Raw genomic sequence first — 22,325 nt, forward strand, 5'->3', positions numbered from 1 at the left:
TTCCTCGAGCAATTGTCCCACCTGCCCACGCTAACAACAATGGTATGTCTGATCTTGTCCTTCGCATCTAGGAGAGTCTGCAACTGTGTCTGTGTCGTCTGTCTGAGGTCGGGAGTCAGTGGTCGTGTTGGGCAGTGGCGCTTGCAGAAGCCCTCCAGACGGTCCACCGACAGTCCTCGGAATGAGCGCGGATGCGGTAGCAGGACCTAACAAGTGATTCAATGCTAACCATGCTTCTTTTCGATCAATAGGTCTTCACTCCCACTCTCCGCCGCGCCGCGGCCCAGGCCTCCACCTCCGCCTTTGCGCCCAAGTGAGATCACCCCATACTCCCAGTCCTCGGTTGTAGCATGATCCTCCGATGTGTTTCGCAATATCGGATTTCCGGCGACTCCTACATACTATTGAATGGAATGACGGACTGGCTTTCCTACGTTACGGTTCCAAGGCTTCTACGGTCGTGCCTGACTTGGTCTTTGGCCTCCTTTGGTGTTATGGAGACTGGCCCGGAGTCAAAGATCTTGCGGGCTCGGCTTCATATGGATTATGAATTGTTGCGACTAGATTTTCTGGATGGCCAGGCTAACAATCATTGCGCGACTGCAGGTACACCGTTCCCCGTATGGTTGCTGGCTTCACCATCCCCTCCGCTATCCAGGCGTAAGTCTTCCATAGTCCTTGGGCTAGGCCTCCTCCAGAGCCTTGATATTGCCATCATCTGTGTACTGACAATTGGCATCAGTGGTACTCTCGCTGCTAGCTTCGGCGTCTTCGCTGGCACCGCTGCCCTCTTCATGTTCGGCGAGGTCCCCCGTGTGCGCCGTGACATCCTCCAGCAGATTCCCGGTCTGGACACCTACTACGACCGCCGCATCGCCCCTGAGGACAACGTAAGTCCCGCTTCGCTCGATCTTTTCTTGCCTCTGGCTCCGTACTAACTCATATCAGCCCTTCTAAATTATTCGCGGTCGTACCTTGAGCGTCCATGCTAGTACTTTGATAATAGCGATGGCATAGAGTGGTCTCGAGGCTGTGTGTGTAGAATAGTGGTGAAGAGAAAGTTTCTTGTTTTTAATAGCACATAGAGGCAGCCGTTTCCAAGCCAAGCTGTGGTGATTTCATTTGTCGTCTTTGATCAGTATCAGTAGTATACGTATGACATCTAATGTACTCCGAAGAGATGGCACCCTCAGCCGTCCCTTCCCGACACGTAATATCCCCCTATAGAACTCAAAAGCAAGCCAGGTTAAAATGTAGAGAGTGTCTGATATGATGATGCCTTGACAAGTTGACATGACCATCCCGGGGGCACTTGACCAACTTGGGCAGGTCTACCCTTCCTTGCAGATAAGCCTTTTGTTTGGATGTCACGACTAGTCGTGTCATAATCGACCACACAGCCTCTTATCTCCTCTCCAGCTATCAACTCTCCTGATAAGACCAGCCAACCCAAAACACCAAACAAATGGAACAACGCCTCCTTCCAGTCTCACGCATGAACCTGCCCTGATGGGTTTGGAACTACTCGCCTAGCTCACAGGGGTAGCACGGATCCCAGCGGGCGCTCGAATGGAATCACGTCCGAGTGTTTGATCTCGTCGAATCACAAGACTCGCGTGCGGAGAAATTCCCAAATAACGCTGATCGCATTCGACGGGATGCGCCTATTGTGTACAATCGCAAGCTCAATTCCACGCCTGAGACCGGTCTATACTCTATCGCAGGGGGGTGATCTAATTTCTAACTCTCTACGCAAATGATAGTCTCCCGTTATCAACCGCGGCTGGGATTATATTGCGGAGAAAAACATGGTCAACCCCATTTGGATCTTGGGTGCCACGCTACTATTGGGTTATTCCCCCCCTTGTAGGCTTGTACCACCCCCTCTTCCAATCCCCTCCCGAGCAGACCCCTTCTAGTGCCATTCGGCTAGTCCCACGGGATCAGATACGCATGTTCCTTAGAAGTTAGTAGGCTCCAGATTCCCTTTAGATCGCTGATGGCGTTTTCTAATCGTCATGGGTCCCCGGAAATAAGTGCCAATCTACTACCTGCGTTGTGTGTCCTGCAGAGATAACCACTACCGGGTTTCGCATTGGCCTCCCCCTAACTTGATGAGCTGATAGACGGAGACCCCGACTCGATTTATAAATGCGACCTCGCCCTCCTCATAGCTGTGTTAGCTCGGGTCAATAACAAGAAAAAGAGGTCCCATTGTTGAATGGTCCTCACTGCTGGTTGCTATATCCAGTTCCTTTTCTCTAGTGTTTTACATAATATCCCTTTTTTGCGAATGATACGGACTACGCCGATATGGACACTAAACTATCTGAAACGACCACCTCCAAACGTCGCGTGTACGCTGATGCCAATCATGCTCCCGTTACGTCTGTCCTGCCCGATGGCGATGTGCCATATGCGGACCATGATATGGATGCCGATGAGCGGGTGATTATGGCACTTGGTTATAAGCAGGAGTTTAAGCGTGAATTCTCCCTGTGGACGACGTTCTGTGTCAGTTTTGCCGTTCTTGGCCTGTTGCCGTCTTTCGCGAGTACCCTGTACTATGGTATGTTCTCGTTTCCATGCACAAGATGTGGAATTGTCCACTAACTGAATTCTAGGAATGGGATATGCTGGTACGGCAGGCATGGTGTGGGGATGGATTATTGCTATGATCTTTATTCAGTGCGTTGCGATGTCAATGGCTGAGCTATGCTCGGCCATGCCGACGAGGTAAACAGGACCTTCATAAGTTACAGTCAGGGTCGTGGACCAGGCTAACATACTATTTCCTGTCTAGTGGCGGTCTCTACTACGCAGCAGCAGTCCTCGCACCTCCCGGCTACGGTCCTCTAGCTGCTTGGTTGACGGGATGGTCCAACTGGATTGGACAGATCACAGCAGCACCATCAGTAGACTATGCACTCTCTGCGATGATCCTAGCCGCCGTGTCTATCAGCAACCCCGACTACGTCCCAACGACATGGCAGACCTTCCTCTTGACTACGTTGATCATGATCATCCACGCAGCAATCAGCAGCATGCCCACTAAGCGCGTGGCCCAATTCAACTCTTACGGATCAACATTCAACATCATCGCACTGATTGCAACCATCATCGTTATCCCCGCCGTAGCCAAATCCGAGCCCAAGTTCACCCCCTCAAAGGAAGTCTGGGGCACCATCACAAACCAAACCGACTTCCCCGACGGCGTGGCCGTCCTCATGACCTTCGTCGGCGTCATCTGGACAATGTCCGGCTACGACTCTCCCTTCCACCTAAGCGAAGAATGCTCGAACGCCAACATCGCCTCCCCTCGCGCCATCGTCCTCACATCCGGCGTCGGCGGAGTAATGGGCTGGTTCCTCCAGCTCGTAGTAGCCTACACAGTCGTTGATATCAGCGCCGTCATCGACTCCGATCTCGGCCAACCCTGGGCATCCTATTTGCTCCAAGTGCTACCCCAAAAGGCAGCCCTGGGTATCCTGGGTCTAACCATCATCTGCGGTTTCTCCATGGGCCAGGGCTGCATGGTCGCCGCATCACGAGTAACATACGCCTACGCCCGCGACGACTGTTTCCCTCTCTCGCGAATCTGGAAACAAGTCAACCCTTACACCCAAACCCCCGTCAACGCGGTAATCCTCAACGCCGTGCTAGGAATACTAATGTGTCTCCTCATCCTTGCCGGCTCCGTCGCTATCGGCGCGTTATTCTCCATCGGCGCCATTGCGCAATTCGTCGCCTTCGCTATCCCCATTTTCATCCGGGTCTTTTTTGTGGGACATCGCTTCCGCAAGGGTCCTTGGCATTTGGGTCCGTTTGGGCCGTATATTGGCGGGTTGGGCGTTGCTTTTGTTCTGCTTATGGTGCCGATTTTGTGTTTGCCGAGTGTGACTAAGGGGGATTTGACGCCTGATTTGATGAATTGGACTTGTTTGGTGTATGGGGCGCCGATGCTGGCTGTGTTGATTTGGTGGGTTGTTGATGCGCGAAAGTGGTTTACTGGTCCGAAGGTTAATGTTGAGCATTCTATGCATGCCGTTGTTAGTGAGGGCATGGAGCCGGAGGAGCATGCTGATGCAGAGGTTACTACGACTTCGGCGAAATCCGCTGAGGATAAGTTGTAGTGTGATCTGGTATGGATGCTCTGACTTGTTGTGCGTGGAGTTTGGATGGATGATCGTTCTATGATATCTTCTTGACTGGTACATTACTATGTACCCTACTTAATGATACTGTTGTATATGAAGGAAACAACGGATATACCACACTAATCCTAATGACTTCTGAGAAACGGATGTGATCGTACACCAGATAATCTCATCTCGGGGACATTCAGGACTTTTGTCACTTAGAGGACTTCGGTTTTCCGAACCATCCACTGATACTTCGGCAAGACTATAGAGCCCACTGTATAAGCTGCAAACGTGGAGATCGAGATCACCAGATTCTGGGGTCTAATGGACCTTCTGGCAAAAGTACTCTGGAGCCAGACCCAGTGCCCCATCTCGCCGCGTTTTTGGGGCTGCGATGTGGCTCCCGAGATGGAGTTGTCAGGTGGGCTTACTCCACTGGCCCCAGGTGCTTAAATCCTCTTGGTATGTGGATGGATAGGATGGTGGATTTTCAACAAACTGCAATAAAGATCTTGAACACAAGATTATAGGGCGGATGGGATTTGCTTCGCTTCAGAATATAGAAATCCCGCTTCTGCAAACGGAACGTGTGCTTACCACCGAGAACCCTCGCAATATATATGTGCCCTTCTGAGGTATGTACCAGAGAGATATGCAATGTACCACTATTCAGGCACTGGATTATGAAACTAAACGTAAAAAGACAGAGAGGAAAAAGAAAACAAGAACTATGCTAGAATCTCCATACAGAGCCCACTTGTCTGCAAGCATCAGGTATGGCTGATCATCTCAGAAGTACCCAGGTACTTAAACACCCCCACGATAGCCCCCAAAAGCACCGAAACGAGCCCCTTAAAACGTACGCCGCCAGCGAGACAGGGCCTCGAAACAATTAAACATAGACCATCTAGCCCAAACCCATCCAATATTCCCTAATTACACCCATTACTACCACAAAATCAGGTACATCCTCCCTTGTATCAGTCAGTACCTGCGACGCTGGGATCTCCGAACGAATCCTGCGACTCGATCCACCGGTCCCCCTGGTCCCCACCAGCGGTGTGGTGGGCACTGGACATGGATGCAACGGAGAAATAAGTTCGATGGACACACAGATATGCTTAATCTAACTCCAGATGCAGAGAGGGGGGCCACCGCGCCAGAAGTCCAGCGGGAAGACGGGGCGTGTAAGTGGACATGCCCATCCCCATCCAAACAAATCCGCCCTGGCTGATGGCTCGCTCCCCCTGCCCCTGTCCCTGTCCGACACGAGGTGCACGACACGAGATAGGGGGCCCACCCGCCGGCTCGTTCAGTGGTTATTTATTCGTACCTTTATTTAGCATTTGTAGGGAGGAGGAGGAGGAGGAGGAGCCTCGGGGAAGGGGGCTTTGTTTTGCAGGAAACTTTACTTATTCCGGCGATTGCTATAGTGATTAATTAGGTAGTAGCTATGCCTCCTTACAACTAGCTTTTAACTGATTATTATTAAGGACTTACAGTATGTACGGCCAACTCCGTCTATAACATTGATAATTTCACATTCAAATCCGTTTTACCCGTGCGGGACAACGAACCTTCCGGGAGGGGGTTCAAACGCACGTCGTGGAATTAACTTACATCGTGCACTCAGATCCCGACTCTCCGGGGCGTGGGAAGTTTAAATTCCGCCATTGACTTTTTCTCTTTGCCTACTGAGGTTAAAACGGGAAGAGAATATTCACAGCCCTCTCTCTTCTCATGCAAACCGGTGAAAAACGTGTCGCGATTTCCGGCATTACCACGGTCGTATGCCGAGTTAGCCATGACTAAGACTTCATACTGTAGTTCGAGATACAGTAACTTGTGCATGACTTTGTAGTAGCAAATATTATCCAATTCGCCTTAGGCCTTAGGTAGATTACATTTGTCTATAGCAATTCATTCAAGCCACTCAGACTACTTTCTAGAGCCTAAAAAAGCGCAAATTCAATCTGCTGCCGTCCATCATGGGACCAAGTTGGACGGCTCATAGCCTCATTGCGCGCCGCGACCGATCGACACTTGTCAGGGGGCTTCTGCGACTGGCGAGTTCTGCCGAGGGATGATGTGTTGGTTCCTGAAAGTATCGGGGCAAGCGTCGCCACCACGATGTCTACGCAGTCATAATTTTCTTGGTTGTTCCTGATTCTCTTACGTTAGCCCTGCTTGCGGTACCATAGGAATTGAGGCCGATTAAGCGAGTGGAAAGCGGGTTCGAAATGAATTGAACCAGAAATGAGGTTTCATAGGGACGCTTTATGAGAGTGAATATTATAATTATAGCGAGTCATTATTGTTATTCTCGTTTCAAGGTGTCTCCCATGGATCTCCAAATGCGCCATTGTACTCACATGCTTCAGATGTGTATTACTGGTCTCTATTTTGCCGTCTTACAGCGCGTCAGAACAGAACAGGATCTCCCCGCCACCAACACTTTTCAACCGCCAGGGTTTTTACCTTAATTTACATAGTACTCGACGATACCCCGAATCGGAGGCACTACAGTATAATCTGCATAGCTACCTAGGAACCCCCACGGCTGGACGGGCAATGGCAAGATGGTACGATGGCCGTCAAATATCCTGCATCGTCTCAGGCTCCAATCATAAATGCCAGGCGTGGTCATGGGCGGCATGCACAGTTCAGGCAGCCATGGATAGGCGTTGGTGTCCCTGGTTACAAGCATTTGGGGTCGATGGCGCTGTAAGGAAACTGATGTCAGTAAGCAATACAGACGCAGTGTAAAGAATCTCCAAAAAGAAAAACAAGGGTGGTATTTTTGCAAATACTCATACGATTGAAATTACCACTATCGCCGAAAATGGAAAACATCTGGCAAAACTCATTCTGCAAACAGCCCGTCGTCCACGGTCGGCCCTTACTATGAACCGTTGCTTTGGCGCCTTGGATGATTTTCCTGGTACGTGCAATCACATGGAATTGTTCATCATACCTGCCCAGACATATAATTATAGACTATCGATCTGGCAATGGTTCGTTGTACAGTAGTGCTGGCGATTATCCGAAACCACATGACGCGGCTGGTGTAAGAAGGGGATAAGAGTTCTTGCATACTACTTACTTGGACTGTATCTCATTATCCGCCATGAATATTTTGGATTATTGCATTTAACTTCAACAATAATCATGATCATAATAATATTTAATTATCATCATATTCAAACTTCAGTCCTCAATTCAAGAATACGGTGTACGGAGAATAGATTTTGATTTGCCTGATAGTCATTCCCGAGTCCATGGTTCCAGCGGTTACGTGGTGGTCTACATGAACCTACTTTTTGAAAGTCAAAGAACATCAGCCGATTATCACTGACGATGACTCGGTCCGCTGTACGCCGTAATTCCGCACTGAAGACGCCCGATTATGTGAACCTGCTACCGCGACTATGAACCACTACTGTACAAGACTTTTCAACAATTGATACTCCTTTCAGTCTTCCTCTGCCCATCGCGGACTTGGCATCGCGCGGTGTCCCACTCCTCCGAGTCCTCCCCGACCGACTTGTTTTTCATTCCATTTGTTGCGCTCCACTTGTTCACCGCGTACCTGGAGAATGGAGGTCTCCGCCGTGCTGTCAGGTCCCGTCGCATCAGCCCCAGCCTGCGAATGTCATAGGCTCAAGGTTTGCTTTGTGATATTTTACCCTCATCCATTGGCATATACTTGGCATTCAATCAACCCATTCAGCGTCGTAGTTATTTCTTTAAAACCAGCAAATCTACGCACACCGTCATCAAACCGGTGCATATCCGAGGACCTTGGAGGCAAAACAAGCCCGCTAGCCGGTCATGGCCCGGTTTCTCGACAAAAATCGACTAGACTCAAGTCAACAATAACAGCGCCCAACCTATGAGGTGAGTGGCGCTCACGATCCTCTCGTCCGCTGGAGGCTGGGTGGAGCCATGATTGGCTGCAGGGGATCCTGAAACTCGGCGATCCGGACTTGGCTTTCTAAGTGCTTTCCGGCCTGTGCCGGCCATAGGCCTACTCTTACAGTGACTTGGAGTTCGGATGTGCTTTACTCAATACGGGTTGGGGGTGATCGGGTCGGAAGAGGGATTTTTTTAATCGGTTTAAAGTATATCTTTTTTTCTTGTGATTTTTTTTTTTTACTTTGCTATGATGATGTATGTGTTGTCGCGTTGTCTTGCCTATGAGGGCGACGTACATATCCGAGCTATGGCTGTATTCTTCAGTATTATTTTCTTTAATATTGTTGGTTACCACTATTGCCCTCGTGATGTCTTGCTAGTTCGGCCGAGATGGTAGACAACAAAAGGGCTTTCAGGCTTCAGCTGGCGGTGTGGTGGTGCTCAGGTAGGAAAGACTACTAGCTTAACTATAGACATACCCGGTAGTAGTGGTGGTACTCCATAATGTGGACGCTATGGAGCAGTAGTTCGGAGAATATGAAGCTATTCCACCAAAACGAGACTGGTGGCTGTCGATGGGGAAAAGACTAACTTGCTGAGGGAGGAGAGACGGGGGAGGGAAAGAGGGGCATGATCGACGCTGCGATCTGGCTGCTGGCATCAAAGACCGCTATTTCGTACAATTGCAATACTCGGCTTAACTACGGAGGGGACTTTGATGCCGCCCGGTGCTCACTAGCATCCCGGCTATCATAGCTTAACCAGCCTTCTGAGGAGCCCGTTCGGATAGCCGTACTGGCGGGGGACTGGTCGGCATATGGGGGCGAGGGATGCCAGGAACCAAGCTTTGAACGTAGGAAAATGCACCACAGTAGTATTCACTAAGCTTGCTGCCGATCCTGAGTGGAATAGGAGATCTCGGGACTCTATGGTAGCGATGTGATCTGCAGCCGACAAAGGAAAGCCGTTGGTACAGTAAAGCGATATATGAATTGCAGAAGTATATACACGGAGATACTCCGGAGAACGAGAGTTGACCTCGTCCATAACAACACCACAAAATGGGTCAATGTACTCCGTAAACTCACGAACATTATCAATTACGATGCACTACTATACTATAGTTCACTAACTCTTAGATGGTGAAGGGCCTAAGAAAACGAAGATTCGGAACAGCCTCACCGTAGTTTGCGGGATGGGCCACTATCTCGTGGACCGAACCATCTTTGGCCCCTCTCTTCTCTTCTTTTCTGCTCAAATTGTTCTGGTGGCTTTCCCCCTTTGGGAGTGGATCCTTTTCGGTCCCCCCCTCTTCTCCCTTTCAACCTTTCAACTCCCGGCTCCGTTGCCGACCAACAAACACTATAACTAATAACAACCCAAACTATGACTACGAAATGCTACTTCATGACGCCGCATTTTATTTAGTTCTCAGCGAGACTGCCTAAACTAGACTATCTTTCTCACCTGCCAGATTCAACACACCGTGATCGTGCATTAGTCGTCCAGCCACGCGCCAAAATGTCTGTGCCGGAAACCGCCAGGCGTGTTCAAGTTGGAAACATTGCCCGGGTGAATGAAGAAGGTTAAGCGAGGGACAGTCTTCCGAGGGATTTTGCACTGTGGCCGTTCCCGTCATACAAAATATACTCCGTACTCAGTAATAATAATAGTAATAGTGTATGTTGACAATTAAATGCTCTGGAATTATCAGGTATTATCATAATAATCATAGTACAGTAATAAAGACTAAATAATATTGATAAACCATTACGACTATGATTTTCCATCTGCTCGGCAAACTTTTAACCAGAACCATACACTTAATTCCCGTGGCTATTTTGTGGCTGCTTTTAATTATCATGACAGAAATTAATAGTTTAATAGTTTCATTATTGAGCGCGGTTGTCATCGGCATACATACGCCAAGGCTTTTCTGATAGTTTGGCGGAAATTTTGCAAAAGTCACGCGGTGGAGGGGGGGCGATGGTCAGATCCGATCAAATTTTTTGGATTTCTGCAGAACCCTGGTCGAAGCCTTTTGCCAGGTCCACAATCGAAGCGGGAGAAGCTCTTGCGAATTTCTTCGGTGGAGCATGGAGGGGCCAGGGACAGTGACCACTGACTAGGGGGGAGCATCAACTGTACATCCAAAACTACGGAGTTATATAATCGCAGACTACATAGCAACAGATATCTAATAACATTGTTTGTAGAATTCTGCAATTCAGGTTATTACCAGGATATGAATCCTTCTCCTACCCGACCGGATCAGCCTACCGGACTGAGACACCCTTTCGACTCAAGTTCCCGGCCTCTCTCTCTGTTTCCCCTCGGTTGAAATCATACCTGAAACCTTAGGTAAGAACCGAGGGTCGAGATTGTTCGGGGGCAAAAGTACAGTACATTAAAGGCCAAACCGCATTTAAACCCAAAACCTTCGTTGTGCCGTAATTGCAAAAAAAAAAAAAAAACACTAGCGAAAATCGGAGCCTATGCGAGGCCACGGAATTAACCACGCCACCCAATGGCAGCGCCTCATTCGACGTGGCTGGACATTATTTCGTACATTCCTTATCCTTCATCCCTCATTATTAGAGTACAGAGGGTGCTACTTCGTAACCAAAGACGGGTAACGGGTCAAAGTCAACCGCAAGTAGCCAGCTACAGTAGTACCTGTAGCTAGCTCAGAGGCTATAATTTGCGGAACCTATGCCCCTCGCCCCTCTTCATCCCGGGCCCCGTTCTTATGCAGCTGGAAGAGATCCGGGTCGAGGAGGGTTCTTTGGGGAAGGGGGATATCCGGTAGTCGGAGGGTTTAGCGTGGGAGGTGCAAAGGCCGTGGGCGGCTACTGCGCATCCGTGAAAGTATGTAGGGGGACGATGCAAGGCCGTTACAGAACCGGTGAAAAAAACAAATGCTGAATGATGTTGTTGTTATCTCCAACTTATCTTTGGATTCTGCGGTTAACAGTACTTGTAGAAACTCTGCAATTGATAGGCATTGAAGTACATATGGTTACTTGTCAGTAGTATGTGATACCTGATCTCTAAGTACTATTCTATTCCTCACAACAAATCCATCCCGCATGCAGCAGAACTCGGTATGCAGGATTGTTAAGAAAAAGGGCTAGAATTAGCACCATGCACAATGAGGTCTGCGCACCGTGAGCCAGCTCTTCTTCGGAGGGAATGACGTGCTTCCAACCTCGGGAGATCAAAGCGAACCGCAACGGTTAACAATTGACCAGTGATTTTGGATCACGGACAGACCAGTACCTAATCACTACAGTTGTTTGCTTACTACGAACAGCAACATAAGGCCTCGAGCACACTTGAACTTGGACCTCGACCGACCAAAGACCAGTCAAATAGCCCACAACCTAGATGCTGCTGCTACTGCTGCTCGAGCACCCTCCATCCCAGCTCTTCCCAATCCATCCCGATTCCAATCCCAATTCCTCCCGTCAAATCCCGGCCTTGACCCCCTGTCCTTTAATCCCAAGTAAGTAACCCGCTCAATCCCCCGTCCCCAATTCTCTCGATCGAGAAGTCGGACTTTTGTTGCACTACTTTACCAGTTGCAATTGGAGCTGGTGCTTTCTCCCTGCATGAGATGTGTGATCTGTTTACCTGCGGGGCTGTCAAGCCACTGCGGAGCCCAACAGCAGGCGTCAAGGAGGAGGAGCCAGGGGTGAGCAACCAACCCACTTCTCCAATTTTTGCTGGCTTGCTCCAGTGCGGGAGGGGGGAAGTATAGTTAATCAGATTACCGGTCTTGGATGGTGGAGTTAAATTGAGCAGCTTGAGTTAGAGTTAGTATATATAATTCTGAAATGGCTGTAACTGAAGTTTTTGAAAACATAACAACGCGCTTTTACTAGACATTGACTTGTACTCGAGTACTTTGGTTCAACACAATTCGTCAAGACTGTACTTTACAAATCTGACACGTTGAATAATTGGAGGCGCTGTGTGAGAATATCGACTCAACAATAATCCCATAGATTACCTACCCCTTTAGTACTAAGTCGATAATAGTGCTGAACGCAGGCACCGCGATCGGGGTGCGCGGATTGCGCATTACAGCAATTATGTACGATCGCCCTGAACGCGGCATGTGGCAATGGAGAAACCGTGCTATTGCTGGAGCCTTGTTTCCCCAGGGAGATACTCATCGGGTTGGAATTAATGTCCGTTCTACTTACTATTATAGCTGGGGGTCTAGAGGTCTAGACAACAGGACAAAAAGACCCGACACACGTCCAGAGTCGTCAGCGCATTTATTGCTGCGCCAAATCGGATAACATGATCTATCTTCCGATCGCCGTTTGCCCACGAGTCGCTAATAATAAGTGATATATAAGTACCTGTAGCCCCCCTGCTGGTAGCTGCGACCGGTACAGTCAGAGGCAACCATCTATTAAGGGAAATGACCTATCGACGGTAGGCAAAATGGGGATATTCTCTTGCCTTATGGAGACTGAATGGTGAAGTGATCTTAGTAAGACAGATTTATGGTCAGGATCTGTTAGTTATGGTGATCACAATTATGATAATATTCATAATGAAGATCATAGATTTAGTTACAATAATCACCAACAGTATTATCATGATTATTACTCTAGATGGACTATGCATTTCGGCAACCAGGACACGTAGTCTGCTGTTCGCGGCCATTCTTGGCCCGGGCTGTCTTCGGAAGACTCCCGGGCATATCGTCATCGCTGCCCGCGAAACCCGCCAACTCGCGCACTCCGAGGGCTTCCAGTTCTTACTGTATTCCGTAGTGACTCTGGATATTTTGTGCGTTTGAACTCACATATTGGTTATTATAATCAAATACATTTTGTTCTATTCTATTCTTTTCTAATTCTGGCTGGGTAACATTGGTAATTAAATAACCAAGAGGTGCTTCCAAAAAGTCCCATTATTTGGGTTGGTAACGGTGTTCTCCCTTGGGCCAGCGTACGTAAGCCATAGTATTCACATGTAATACACGACTGTAATTTTGCAATTCTCACCTGATTAGGATATCGCCTCTTGCCTCCCCGAGGAGTGATCGACTGGGACGGCTGCTTTTGCATTACTTTGGTTACTCGTCTGTATTGGTCTGCCCAGTCTTCGGTCTTCGGCCACTCGAATTTTTCATTATTCCATTTTCAGTTTTTTTTTTTTTCCGTTCATTTTTCCATTTGGCCTTTTTTTTTTCTTGTTCCATTTTTTCCCTCTTTGCGTATTTTTTCTCTTACCTGAACCTTGGCCGCCCCCCAATTAATCCTTTTTCCCTTTCCCTTCCTCTGCCCCCCCCAATTTTCTCCCCGTCCTGCGATCGAACTGTCTTTCCAGAGATTTTCTTTCCCTTTTCCCTTCTCTTCTCCCTCCCCCTTCAAATCTCATCTTCATCAACTCTTCCCGACTCGGTCCTTTTCGATCAATCTTATTTTCTTTGTTTCACCCAATTTTCCCATCAAATCCAGTCCATTGCCCTTTTCTCTTCCCGTCTTGACGCGCGAAGCAGATCTGACTAGTTGTTGTGCTGCGAGACCCACTTGCACGCCCGCTTCCCTGGTGGATACAGAACCCATCGCCGGTGACAACGTGCGGATAAAACACCAAGTTCCCACACGACTCTGACCTGGTGGGTGACCGTGGGGAATCAACTCCGATCAAGCCTTTCTTTCTTTCTTCACTCCTCCAACCTTCCTCTGGACGCTCACATCTTCTCGGTGGAGTCAGATCCTCTTGCCATTGAAGGCCCATCCTCTCCCCCGTGACCTTCAATTCAACCCTCGCCCTTTCCGCCTCGGGAAAATTTCAGTTGGGATCCAACAAGGAGCTTTTTGGAAAGAAAAAAAAAACGCGAAGGAAGTCAAGGAAACCTCGAGACCGACGTGTTCGATGATTACTGCGTGATCTCAACGCCTTCAAAAATCTATCCCGACAATTTTACTCTCTCCTTCTCTCGTCGACCCGTTCGGACCGAAAATCACGATGGATCCTCGTTCGCACCCTTCGCGTCCCCCGTCCACCAGCCTGCCCCAGGGCTCCACGCCTCTGTCATCGACACCCATCACCAGCATGCCGATGCCTCAGTACTCGATGCAGCCCCAGTATCCGGTCTCCCAGCCGCATACACTGCCTCCCCTCCAGCCGCATCATACTCAGTCGCCCGCGTCGCACCCCTACATGGGTCAGCCGTACCGACCGGACCTGTCGCGGTTCCCCGCATCGACTCACGACGTGTACGGAGCCTCGACGGCCTCTATCATGCCGCACACGACTGTCGGTAGTCATTCACCGTCGTTCCTTGCCCACCATAACCATCAGACACAGGCCCATCACAACCAGTCTTACCCTCCCCCTCCTAGCGGGTTGCCTCCCACGTCGGCCGCGCAGAGCTACCCGCAGCCTATTGCTCCGGCGCCCCCACGCGACCGTCGGGACTTCAATGGCATGCCTTCCGGTGCCTTCAGCTACTCTGATACCAAGTCCTGGGGCATGACACCTGATGTGAATGGCGCCAATGGTTCGCCTTATGGACCTCCCAAGGACCAGCCACGCACGCAGGTCGTGGGCTCTCAGGGCCGCCGTGGCATTCTCCCGAGTGTTCCGGGCCGCGCGACCCCGGTTGCCAACGGTGTCAATGGCTCCGCAAAGAGCACCACCATTCCCGCCAAGGATGCCGACGGAAAGTTCCCTTGCCCGCACTGCAACAAGACCTACCTGCACGCGAAGCACCTGAAGCGTCATCTGCTGCGCCGTAAGTGAAAACTCTCAAATTGGTCCACGGATCATCATCAAACGTATTACATGGCTAACGACGCGTCTTCTCTGGCCTATAGACACCGGTGATCGTCCTTACATGTGTGTCCTCTGCAAGGATACCTTCTCCCGCAGTGACATCTTGAAGCGTCACTTCCAGAAGTGCTCGATCCGTCGGGGTAACCCTACCGGCGCGACCCACCTGTCGCACCCCCACGCTCATCTCAAGCGTTCACAGCAACAGGCAGCCGCGGCGTCGGCGGCGGCTAACCCCGCTAAGCCTCTTCAGGATGAAGTCAGTAATTCCGTCCCATCTTCCAATGGCGTTATGAGTGCGCAGTTCGGCGATGGGGCCGTGAATGGCAACGGAATGGCCGGTGGCCGTCCCCAATTCACGGATCAGCAGCAGCATCTGGGCTATGCGATGGCGCCGGTCAACGGCATGAACCGTGGTCCTGGTGACCAAGCGTTCGCCGATCAGGCCGCGGCTCGCTCCTGGATGGCTGCCCCCAAGCAGAATCCGTATCTCATGCACCACCATGGTGCCGATGCCCATGGCCAGCAACTGAGTGTTGATCGTCCTCTTGAACAGGTAAAGCCCCTGGTCGTTCCTGACCACAAATACCCGGTGATGCCCGGTCACCCTGCGAGTCAGCCCGGTGTTGACTGGACAACTTTCCAGCACGGTGCCGACAACGGTTACATGAACCCCGTCTTCCCCCACTCCATGGCTACCGGCCAGGAGCCGATCCACGCCCCTGTCGATGTCGACCGCAAGTTCTACCCCGCCACCACCGCTGGCGGCCCCGAGAGCGGTATGAACGGTCTGTACTTGGCTTCGACTACTATGGGCGGTGATGGTAAGTGAACAACTTCGAGAGGTGATTCGAAACATTTACTAATATTGTTTGGGGAATTGTAGGCACCGTCCAGGCCGCGAGACAGTAAGCGGATCCTCCGATCAGAATGCAACACGATGAAACACGAGAAGAAACGAAAGGCGTCTCAGATTCTTGTCTACGAGGGACGTATCACTTAATTCAGGCTCATCTTCAGATCTGCCCGGGTTCGGTTGACCTTGCTTGCAAGTAAGCTGGCGCGTAACCACTTTCTTTTCGCCCGTTGTTTTCATTATTTCTTGTACCGTGCATCCTTGATGGGTTTTACTTTTACATCTTCCTTCCACCACCATCCATCCACTTTTCTTTTCTTTTATCTCTCTCTCCACTTCTTCCCTGGGTTTCCGATTTACCGATCCCATCCGGTGTGGGACCGCATCTCTTTTCTGCTTCGGGCGAGTTTGTGTTTTTCTCCAAACCTGGTGGTTGAACTGCGAGCCTTGGGTTGTTTCTTTATCTCCCCGACTGAGTGGGCAGATTGGTCTGGCGGGGTGGTTATCGTTCGGCGTCCACAAACTATAGACATGGGCATGTGTGTTGTTTCTTTTTGCGCGAATCTTGAACCAACAGAAAGAGAAAAAGCTGTTTTTGCGGGAAAGGCTACTGTCGACATTACCAGTTTTCCCACATTGTTCTTCAACATTGTCTTTGAACTGTTTGCCAGTGGTTGATCTTTGTTTTCTTTGGTTTTCTTTCTCGTTGTGCTATGCTTTCGTTGATCCTTTTATGTGTGTTGTTCTATCCTCTTTTTTTCCTTTCTGTCATTGTCGGGACTCGATTTTTTTTTTCCTCCTTGGGGGAGTGAAACTCCCGGTGCATCTGCATGGCCTCGTTCCTGTAAGTACGGTTGGCACGGCACGGACATAATGTGCGCCTCGGGCTCCTTGAGAGGTGATTTAGGGTGTTGTGCTGTTATTCTTTTTCCCTTATCATCCCAGGAGGGATCCTGTTCTACTTGAAAAGCATCTATTAGAAATAGACCCGATGAACCGTTTTCGATATTAAACTTGTGTCTGTTGATCTAAGTAAATTGTAGAGGATGATGGTGATGAAGTGACCCAAAGGACTCGGGACGTGCATACATAGCACAAGTACATAGTATGCATAGCATAGGTTAGTTTGCAGGTGGCTGCGGATATACGATCCCGAGATCTTCCTTCTAGCGTTACATGCAGGGCCGAAGAGATGGCTGGGATCATGTGTAGAGGATTGACTAGAGACTATTATGTACTGTTCCTAGAGTAGTGATAGTAAAGCAAAGACTTGTCCACTGTTACAACAAAGCGAAAGAGAGTATGTGTGTATACCATAGCAACGATAACCCTCAACTTGCCCCTCCTCTCTCTTCCTACCCCTCATCCAACTAGTCTAAACTAGTCTCAACTTGACTCCAGACACTAATAATACTTCGACTTACTATTCTCCGAAAACTCCCTGGTCGACGTCATGTCCATAATCCCCCACATCTGATTGGACCCACCGGGTCTCTGGGGGAGAATCTCGGGATCTTCCCATCGAGACTCTTCACCCCGCCCATACAAGTCCACCGATGACCACTGACTGTGTGACTGACTCCTCCTCCTCTTGAGCCTCGATTCGATTCGGATTAAAGGAAGGGATTTTCTTTCCTCGTTTGTCTTGTGAACGGTGCATAAAGAACCTTGTTGGAAGAGGACCAGATATACACCCTGGCGGGCCAGGCTGTTACAGTATTTAGTTTCCCCCCGCCCGCACCACTGGGGCCGAGCCAAAGTCATAGCCAAAGTCTGAATCATATCCGGTTCGAACGTCAACTCTTGTCTCGCCTCCGCCTTCATCACTATCACTACCACCCAACACCAACACCACCTCTGCACTTGAATATCGCCTGTCACCAAGACCAAGTCAAAGAAAGGACTGTCATCACTGCTACTGCTACTACAGCCCACCATGTCCACCAACAGACCTTTCCTCGCCAACTTCCTAGCCGCCTTCCGCGCCCAGTCCACCCTCAAAACCGCCTCCCAACAATCCACAACCTCCTCCTCTCTCTCCTCAGCACAAATCTCCACAAATGCTCGCACAATAGCCTCTAAACCGGGCCATCACCAACATCAGCCATCTTCATCCTCATCTTCACAACCCACACCTTCAACCTCTACTTCTACCTCGACCTCCGCATCTGCTGGTACAGCACCACCATCCACAACCACACAATCAAACCAATACCACTCCCACCACTACCACACCACAGAAACAACCACCTCCACACCACCAACCCCCTCAACATCCACATCCACACCAATCCCCATCTCCAGGGCCCCAGACCGCCAACGCCGCGGGAGTGACTCCTCTTCCGGCTCGGGCGGGTTCCGGGACGCGCTTGGCCCGGAGAAATGGTATATTGGGGGGAGGACGCCGGCGGGTGAAGAGAGGTTTTATCGGTTGGGGATGGTTACGAAGGGGGGTGGGAGGTTGGGGGTGGAGGGCGGGTAGGGAGTATTGATCAATTGAGTTTGTGAGATGGAGGGAGGGGGAGAAAATTTTAGAAAATGGAATGGAATGGTTTGGGTTTAGAGGAGATGAGAGAGGCGGGGAGAGATCTGGGTTTGCTTTGATTATGGGTTGGATTGGATTGGATTGGATTCCATGGAGGGTTCTTTGGGTTATGGGTTATGGATGCGAATGATACGGGGGCGGAGTTAAAGCAAAAAACGATACACGCAGAGCGTGGGACTCCTTTTTATTTTACCTACACTTTATGATTCTGTATGGATTGTTTCGACTGGTTTTTGGATTAAGCTAAGCTTTGCCTATAGATGCTTGGGGTATAGCTAGTTGGGGACTTCCTTTTGGATGACGGATTGCTGGTTAATGCGTCATGTTCAATAGCAGTATCACTGTCACTGTCACCATCCATTCTATCACGATATCTTGAATACCTATCCTGGTAGCGAGAATAGTCTCGATAGGTACTACAGGTACTATGGACTATATTGATTGTCTAGACGAATAGATATGGGATCTGTAACGATGATATTGGCTTTTGTGGAGGTGGATCCCCCATCAGCCGCAAGTGGATCCTATGTCCACTTTGTGGAGGGCAAGCTGGAGGTTGATGATCTGATGGTGTTTGTGTTTGTGTAAAGATATCCTGTGGTAGGCATTGTTGAGGTCAATATAGCTAGGTTCAGGAGGATTTGAAATTTAAGATTGGCTGGCCCTGGGGTGAAGTGCAGTGCGGAAACTCTTAATTAATCTGGTATATGGACAGGATACCTGATTTACATATTTGTCAATGAAAGACATGTCTGGTAGGATCATCTATTTCAAGTCAAGATTGGGTAGGTCGTGGTTGGTTGCTTGGTATACCAAAGGTACTAAGGATGCCTGCTCTGCTCTGTCCACTACCTGCAGTCGTCGCGTGCCCGCTCTATCGCTGTGGCCGGGCTTCTACCACTTCAAGGGATACCTATCGCTATAATCAGAGTTTCATATATTACTCCTATGAATTGGCTTGCGAGGTATCTTTTCATATCCAGGCCTTTCTAAGCGAAGCAATATTTAGTACATAGGTATCGCATTGATGGATGTTTTATTCTGCGGAGAGGTATTTGAGTATAGCAGACTATTAGTTTAAGAAACTAACTGTATTACAGAGTGTGTAGTGACTATACAGACTTCATGCATACCTAAATTTATCGATTCGTACTCTGAAATACTTTGAAACCAACAAGCAAAGGCACTTCAGCCGCATAGCCGTTTCGTCAGACCCATTATCACCTCAACTACCCTTCAACAGCTTACCATTAAAATCCGATAATACATGGATCTACTTTATCAGCAAATTCATTTAATCAGACATTTCTCTAAATGTCATACAGAAGATTCGCTACCATGACCTAAACCCAACACAGGCTAGCGTAAATTTCTGCCTGATTTCTGCCTGGACCCTGGATCTTATATCCGCCTCATCCGTGCAGATCTCAAAACAGCCAACCCTGAAAACAGAATGCTTCGTTGTCGATCATTTCTAAGCCTACAACGGCGCACCTTTTGTGCCAACAGTATCAAGATGAATTCCGTTGGCAATTGGTCCCTCCAAATGCCGGGCTTCAATCTGCCCCTGAATCACGCTCCGGACGTACAAGAATCTCTGCTTCACCCGCTATCATGTGCATGACTGAACTGACGAAACTACATAGGCAAATGTGCTTACGGAGGATATCTGGGGGTTTCCGAGTGCGCTGGACCCGGCACATATTGCATTTGGTTCTCTTAAGTAAGAAAGACTGAACTGTTTTGGTGGTGTTTTGAGGATTGACGAGAATTTTGTTACAGCCAGCTTGTTACTAAGAGGGAGATTATCATGATGCAAATTATGAATGTTATTACTGATAAACCGGAATGGGAGCGGAAGGTTTTCGATGAGCATATCATTGCCAAGTGGCGTGAGGAGGTTGCTCAGAGTGGACACGATGCCACGCCCAAGATGATGGATTGGATTGTCAAAGAGTTGCAGTGGAAGGCTGGGATTTTGGAGGAATCCGGGTTTGTGGAAGTTTTTGATGGCGGAGTCGTCAAATCTGATACCGTCATTTCGAAGGAGTTACAGGATGCGCTTAAAGAAGTGGTTGTCCCCTTTGAAAACGTTCCCGAGGAAGAGAGGGATTATCATCCGGGATCGGATAACAAGGTGGTCAATCTGGTCCATCCATCGCTTTTCCCGGTGATTTATGGACGCACGCATGTTCTTCCGGACCGGGCGATTGGCCTGGATGATTGTATCGACAGCATGGGTAAAGGCCAGTGGCTTCCCAGGCCAAAAGAAGAGGAGGCTATTCCAGACAAACATCCTTACGAATATCGAAATCAGCCGCATCCGCCTGTTTTGAGTACCAAGTTCCAGTGGTTGCCCTGTGATGTGAAGATCACCGAAGACGGTGGGTGTCAGATTCTGTCTTACATCAATAATGCTCACCCGGTCAAGCACCGCGCGCTATATGATGTCGTTGAGAAGATTCTCGCCCAGACAATACCTTTGTGGGAACAATCTTTGAGCGAGAAAGAATACAATACCAATCGAATCAAATATACCGGACAAGTTGAGTACGAGGACGATGGCTCGACTGAACCGCAATTCCCCGAGGGAGATGATGTCGAGGTTGAGGATGAGGACAAATATGGGGAGATTTTGGCTGCTTGGTACACTTCTCGGAAGATTGTCAAGCCTGAGCCGGGAGAATTCAAGGTCAGAGAGATAACAAAGGCGAATTTTTTGAAACATTTCCCCGAGGGGAAAATACAGGTTATCGTGAAACTGGCAAACATCGAGTTGGCGCCTGAGAAGCCCGCGTATGAAGGAGGGTCCTGGCACATTGAAGGGCAATTGGTGAGTACTTGTCCCAAAGACAGAACTATTTGCTAATGCCTTTAGAACGAACGCATCGCTGCATCAGCAATCTACTACTACGACTCCGAGAACATTACACCCAACTCCCTAGCATTCCGCCATCGAGGCATGAACGATATGGACGACATCTCCTACGAACAAGATCGACACGACTTCGTGCAACAAGTATACGGCTACCACGAAGACCTCGACAATTACAATGATGACTTGATCACGCAAGAACTGGGCAGCGTGGTCACCAAAGAAGGCCGTATTATAACATTCCCCAACACACTCCAGCATCAAGTCTCTCCATTCTCCCTGGCCGATGCATCAAAACCCGGCCACCGGAAGATCCTGGCACTATTCCTCGTTGATCCGCATACGCGAATTATCTCATCTGCGAATGTACCGCCGCAACGCGAGGATTGGAGACCAGCCACGAATAGCGGAGAAATTGTGAATACGATTACCATGGAGGAAGCCAAGGCTTATCGGGTTGAGCTTATGAAAGAGCGTGGCCTCAAGGCTGAAGAAAGTAATGCTCTATTTGAGATGGGTCATTTCCATCTCTGCGAACATTAACCGGGAATATCACATCATTCCCGATCAAGTCTTCAATTATCAGCAGCTACTACCAACACCCATGTACAAAACCCCCTCTCTACCCTCTAATCTAAATACACAACACAGCCTCAATAACCATCCATCACATCCCACCACTAATCCCCGGTTTAATCTGCGTCCCAAACTTCGCCTCAACGCCCCGAATAAACTTATCAGCCATCAGCTTCTGTATAATTGGCTGCGCATTATGATCCTCAAAGGCCTTTTTGCCGGTATATTGTTCGAAGAAGTAGAATATATGAGGTTGTTCGGTGTCACGGGTGAGACAGTAGTATATCACTCCTGGCTCGAATTGTGCGAGACGCGTTGTTTCGGCGTAGACTGCTTCCAGGGCGTCGGCGTGTTCGGGGTAGGCGTGGACGGTGCCGTAGATGCAGAATTCGGTTGCGGGGAGTGGGGGGATGGAGGTTAGGAAGTTTGGTTCTGAGTGTGAGGGTGAGGAGGTGGACATTGTGGATGTGGTTGGTTGGTTTTGTATAGTGGTTGATTGGTATTTGTATTTGGGTACTTGGATTGAGAGTTTTGAATGTGGAATGAGGTGGGCGGGAATGGTATTTGAGTCTTTTCGGTTTCCTTTACGGAGTATATCCTGAACTATTTTACGTG

The 22,325-nt window shown here is 49.2% G+C and overlaps 6 protein-coding genes across 6 annotated transcripts; 5 read left to right on the forward strand and 1 right to left on the reverse strand.

Moving 5' to 3' along the window:
* Window positions 1-39: 39 nt before the first annotated feature.
* On the forward strand, window positions 40-957 carry N7473_005775 (cytochrome b-c1 complex subunit 10; the record flags this gene model as incomplete). The annotated part of the gene is made up of 5 exons (XM_057151715.1): window positions 40-42; window positions 252-313; window positions 607-660; window positions 743-890; window positions 949-957. 5 exons carry the CDS (start codon window positions 40-42, stop codon window positions 955-957), a joined length of 276 nt encoding a protein of 91 aa, XP_057009520.1.
* A 1,356-nt stretch (window positions 958-2,313) lies between these two features.
* N7473_005776 (amino acid permease) lies at window positions 2,314-4,133 on the forward strand (the record flags this gene model as incomplete). The annotated part of the gene is made up of 3 exons (XM_057151716.1): window positions 2,314-2,569; window positions 2,625-2,736; window positions 2,804-4,133. 3 exons carry the CDS (start codon window positions 2,314-2,316, stop codon window positions 4,131-4,133), a joined length of 1,698 nt encoding a protein of 565 aa, XP_057009521.1.
* Window positions 4,134-14,051: 9,918 nt separating this feature from the next.
* Window positions 14,052-15,770, forward strand: N7473_005777 (C2H2-type zinc finger protein; the record flags this gene model as incomplete). Its single annotated transcript, XM_057151717.1, has 4 exons — window positions 14,052-14,820; window positions 14,903-15,414; window positions 15,505-15,682; window positions 15,745-15,770. The coding sequence occupies 4 exons, from the start codon at window positions 14,052-14,054 to the stop codon at window positions 15,768-15,770; spliced, it is 1,485 nt and encodes a 494-aa protein (XP_057009522.1).
* Window positions 15,771-17,650: 1,880 nt separating this feature from the next.
* Window positions 17,651-18,196, forward strand: N7473_005778 (uncharacterized protein; the record flags this gene model as incomplete). Its single annotated transcript, XM_057151718.1, has 1 exon — window positions 17,651-18,196. One exon carries the CDS (start codon window positions 17,651-17,653, stop codon window positions 18,194-18,196), a length of 546 nt encoding a protein of 181 aa, XP_057009523.1.
* Window positions 18,197-19,707: 1,511 nt separating this feature from the next.
* Window positions 19,708-21,677, forward strand: N7473_005779 (DUF4246 domain-containing protein; the record flags this gene model as incomplete). Its single annotated transcript, XM_057151719.1, has 4 exons — window positions 19,708-19,844; window positions 19,906-19,982; window positions 20,042-21,092; window positions 21,138-21,677. Exons 1-4 carry the CDS (start codon window positions 19,713-19,715, stop codon window positions 21,675-21,677), a joined length of 1,800 nt encoding a protein of 599 aa, XP_057009524.1. The 5' UTR covers window positions 19,708-19,712.
* A 124-nt stretch (window positions 21,678-21,801) lies between these two features.
* Window positions 21,802-22,170, reverse strand: N7473_005780 (putative quinol monooxygenase; the record flags this gene model as incomplete). Its single annotated transcript, XM_057151720.1, has 1 exon — window positions 21,802-22,170. The coding sequence occupies one exon, from the start codon at window positions 22,168-22,170 to the stop codon at window positions 21,802-21,804; it is 369 nt and encodes a 122-aa protein (XP_057009525.1).
* Between the last annotated feature and the right edge of the window lie 155 nt (window positions 22,171-22,325).

This window comes from Penicillium subrubescens, assembly GCF_028828155.1.
Source record: "Penicillium subrubescens strain IBT 31985 chromosome Unknown utg000004l_segment0_segment0, whole genome shotgun sequence".
NCBI classification, from domain to species: domain Eukaryota; kingdom Fungi; phylum Ascomycota; class Eurotiomycetes; order Eurotiales; family Aspergillaceae; genus Penicillium; species Penicillium subrubescens.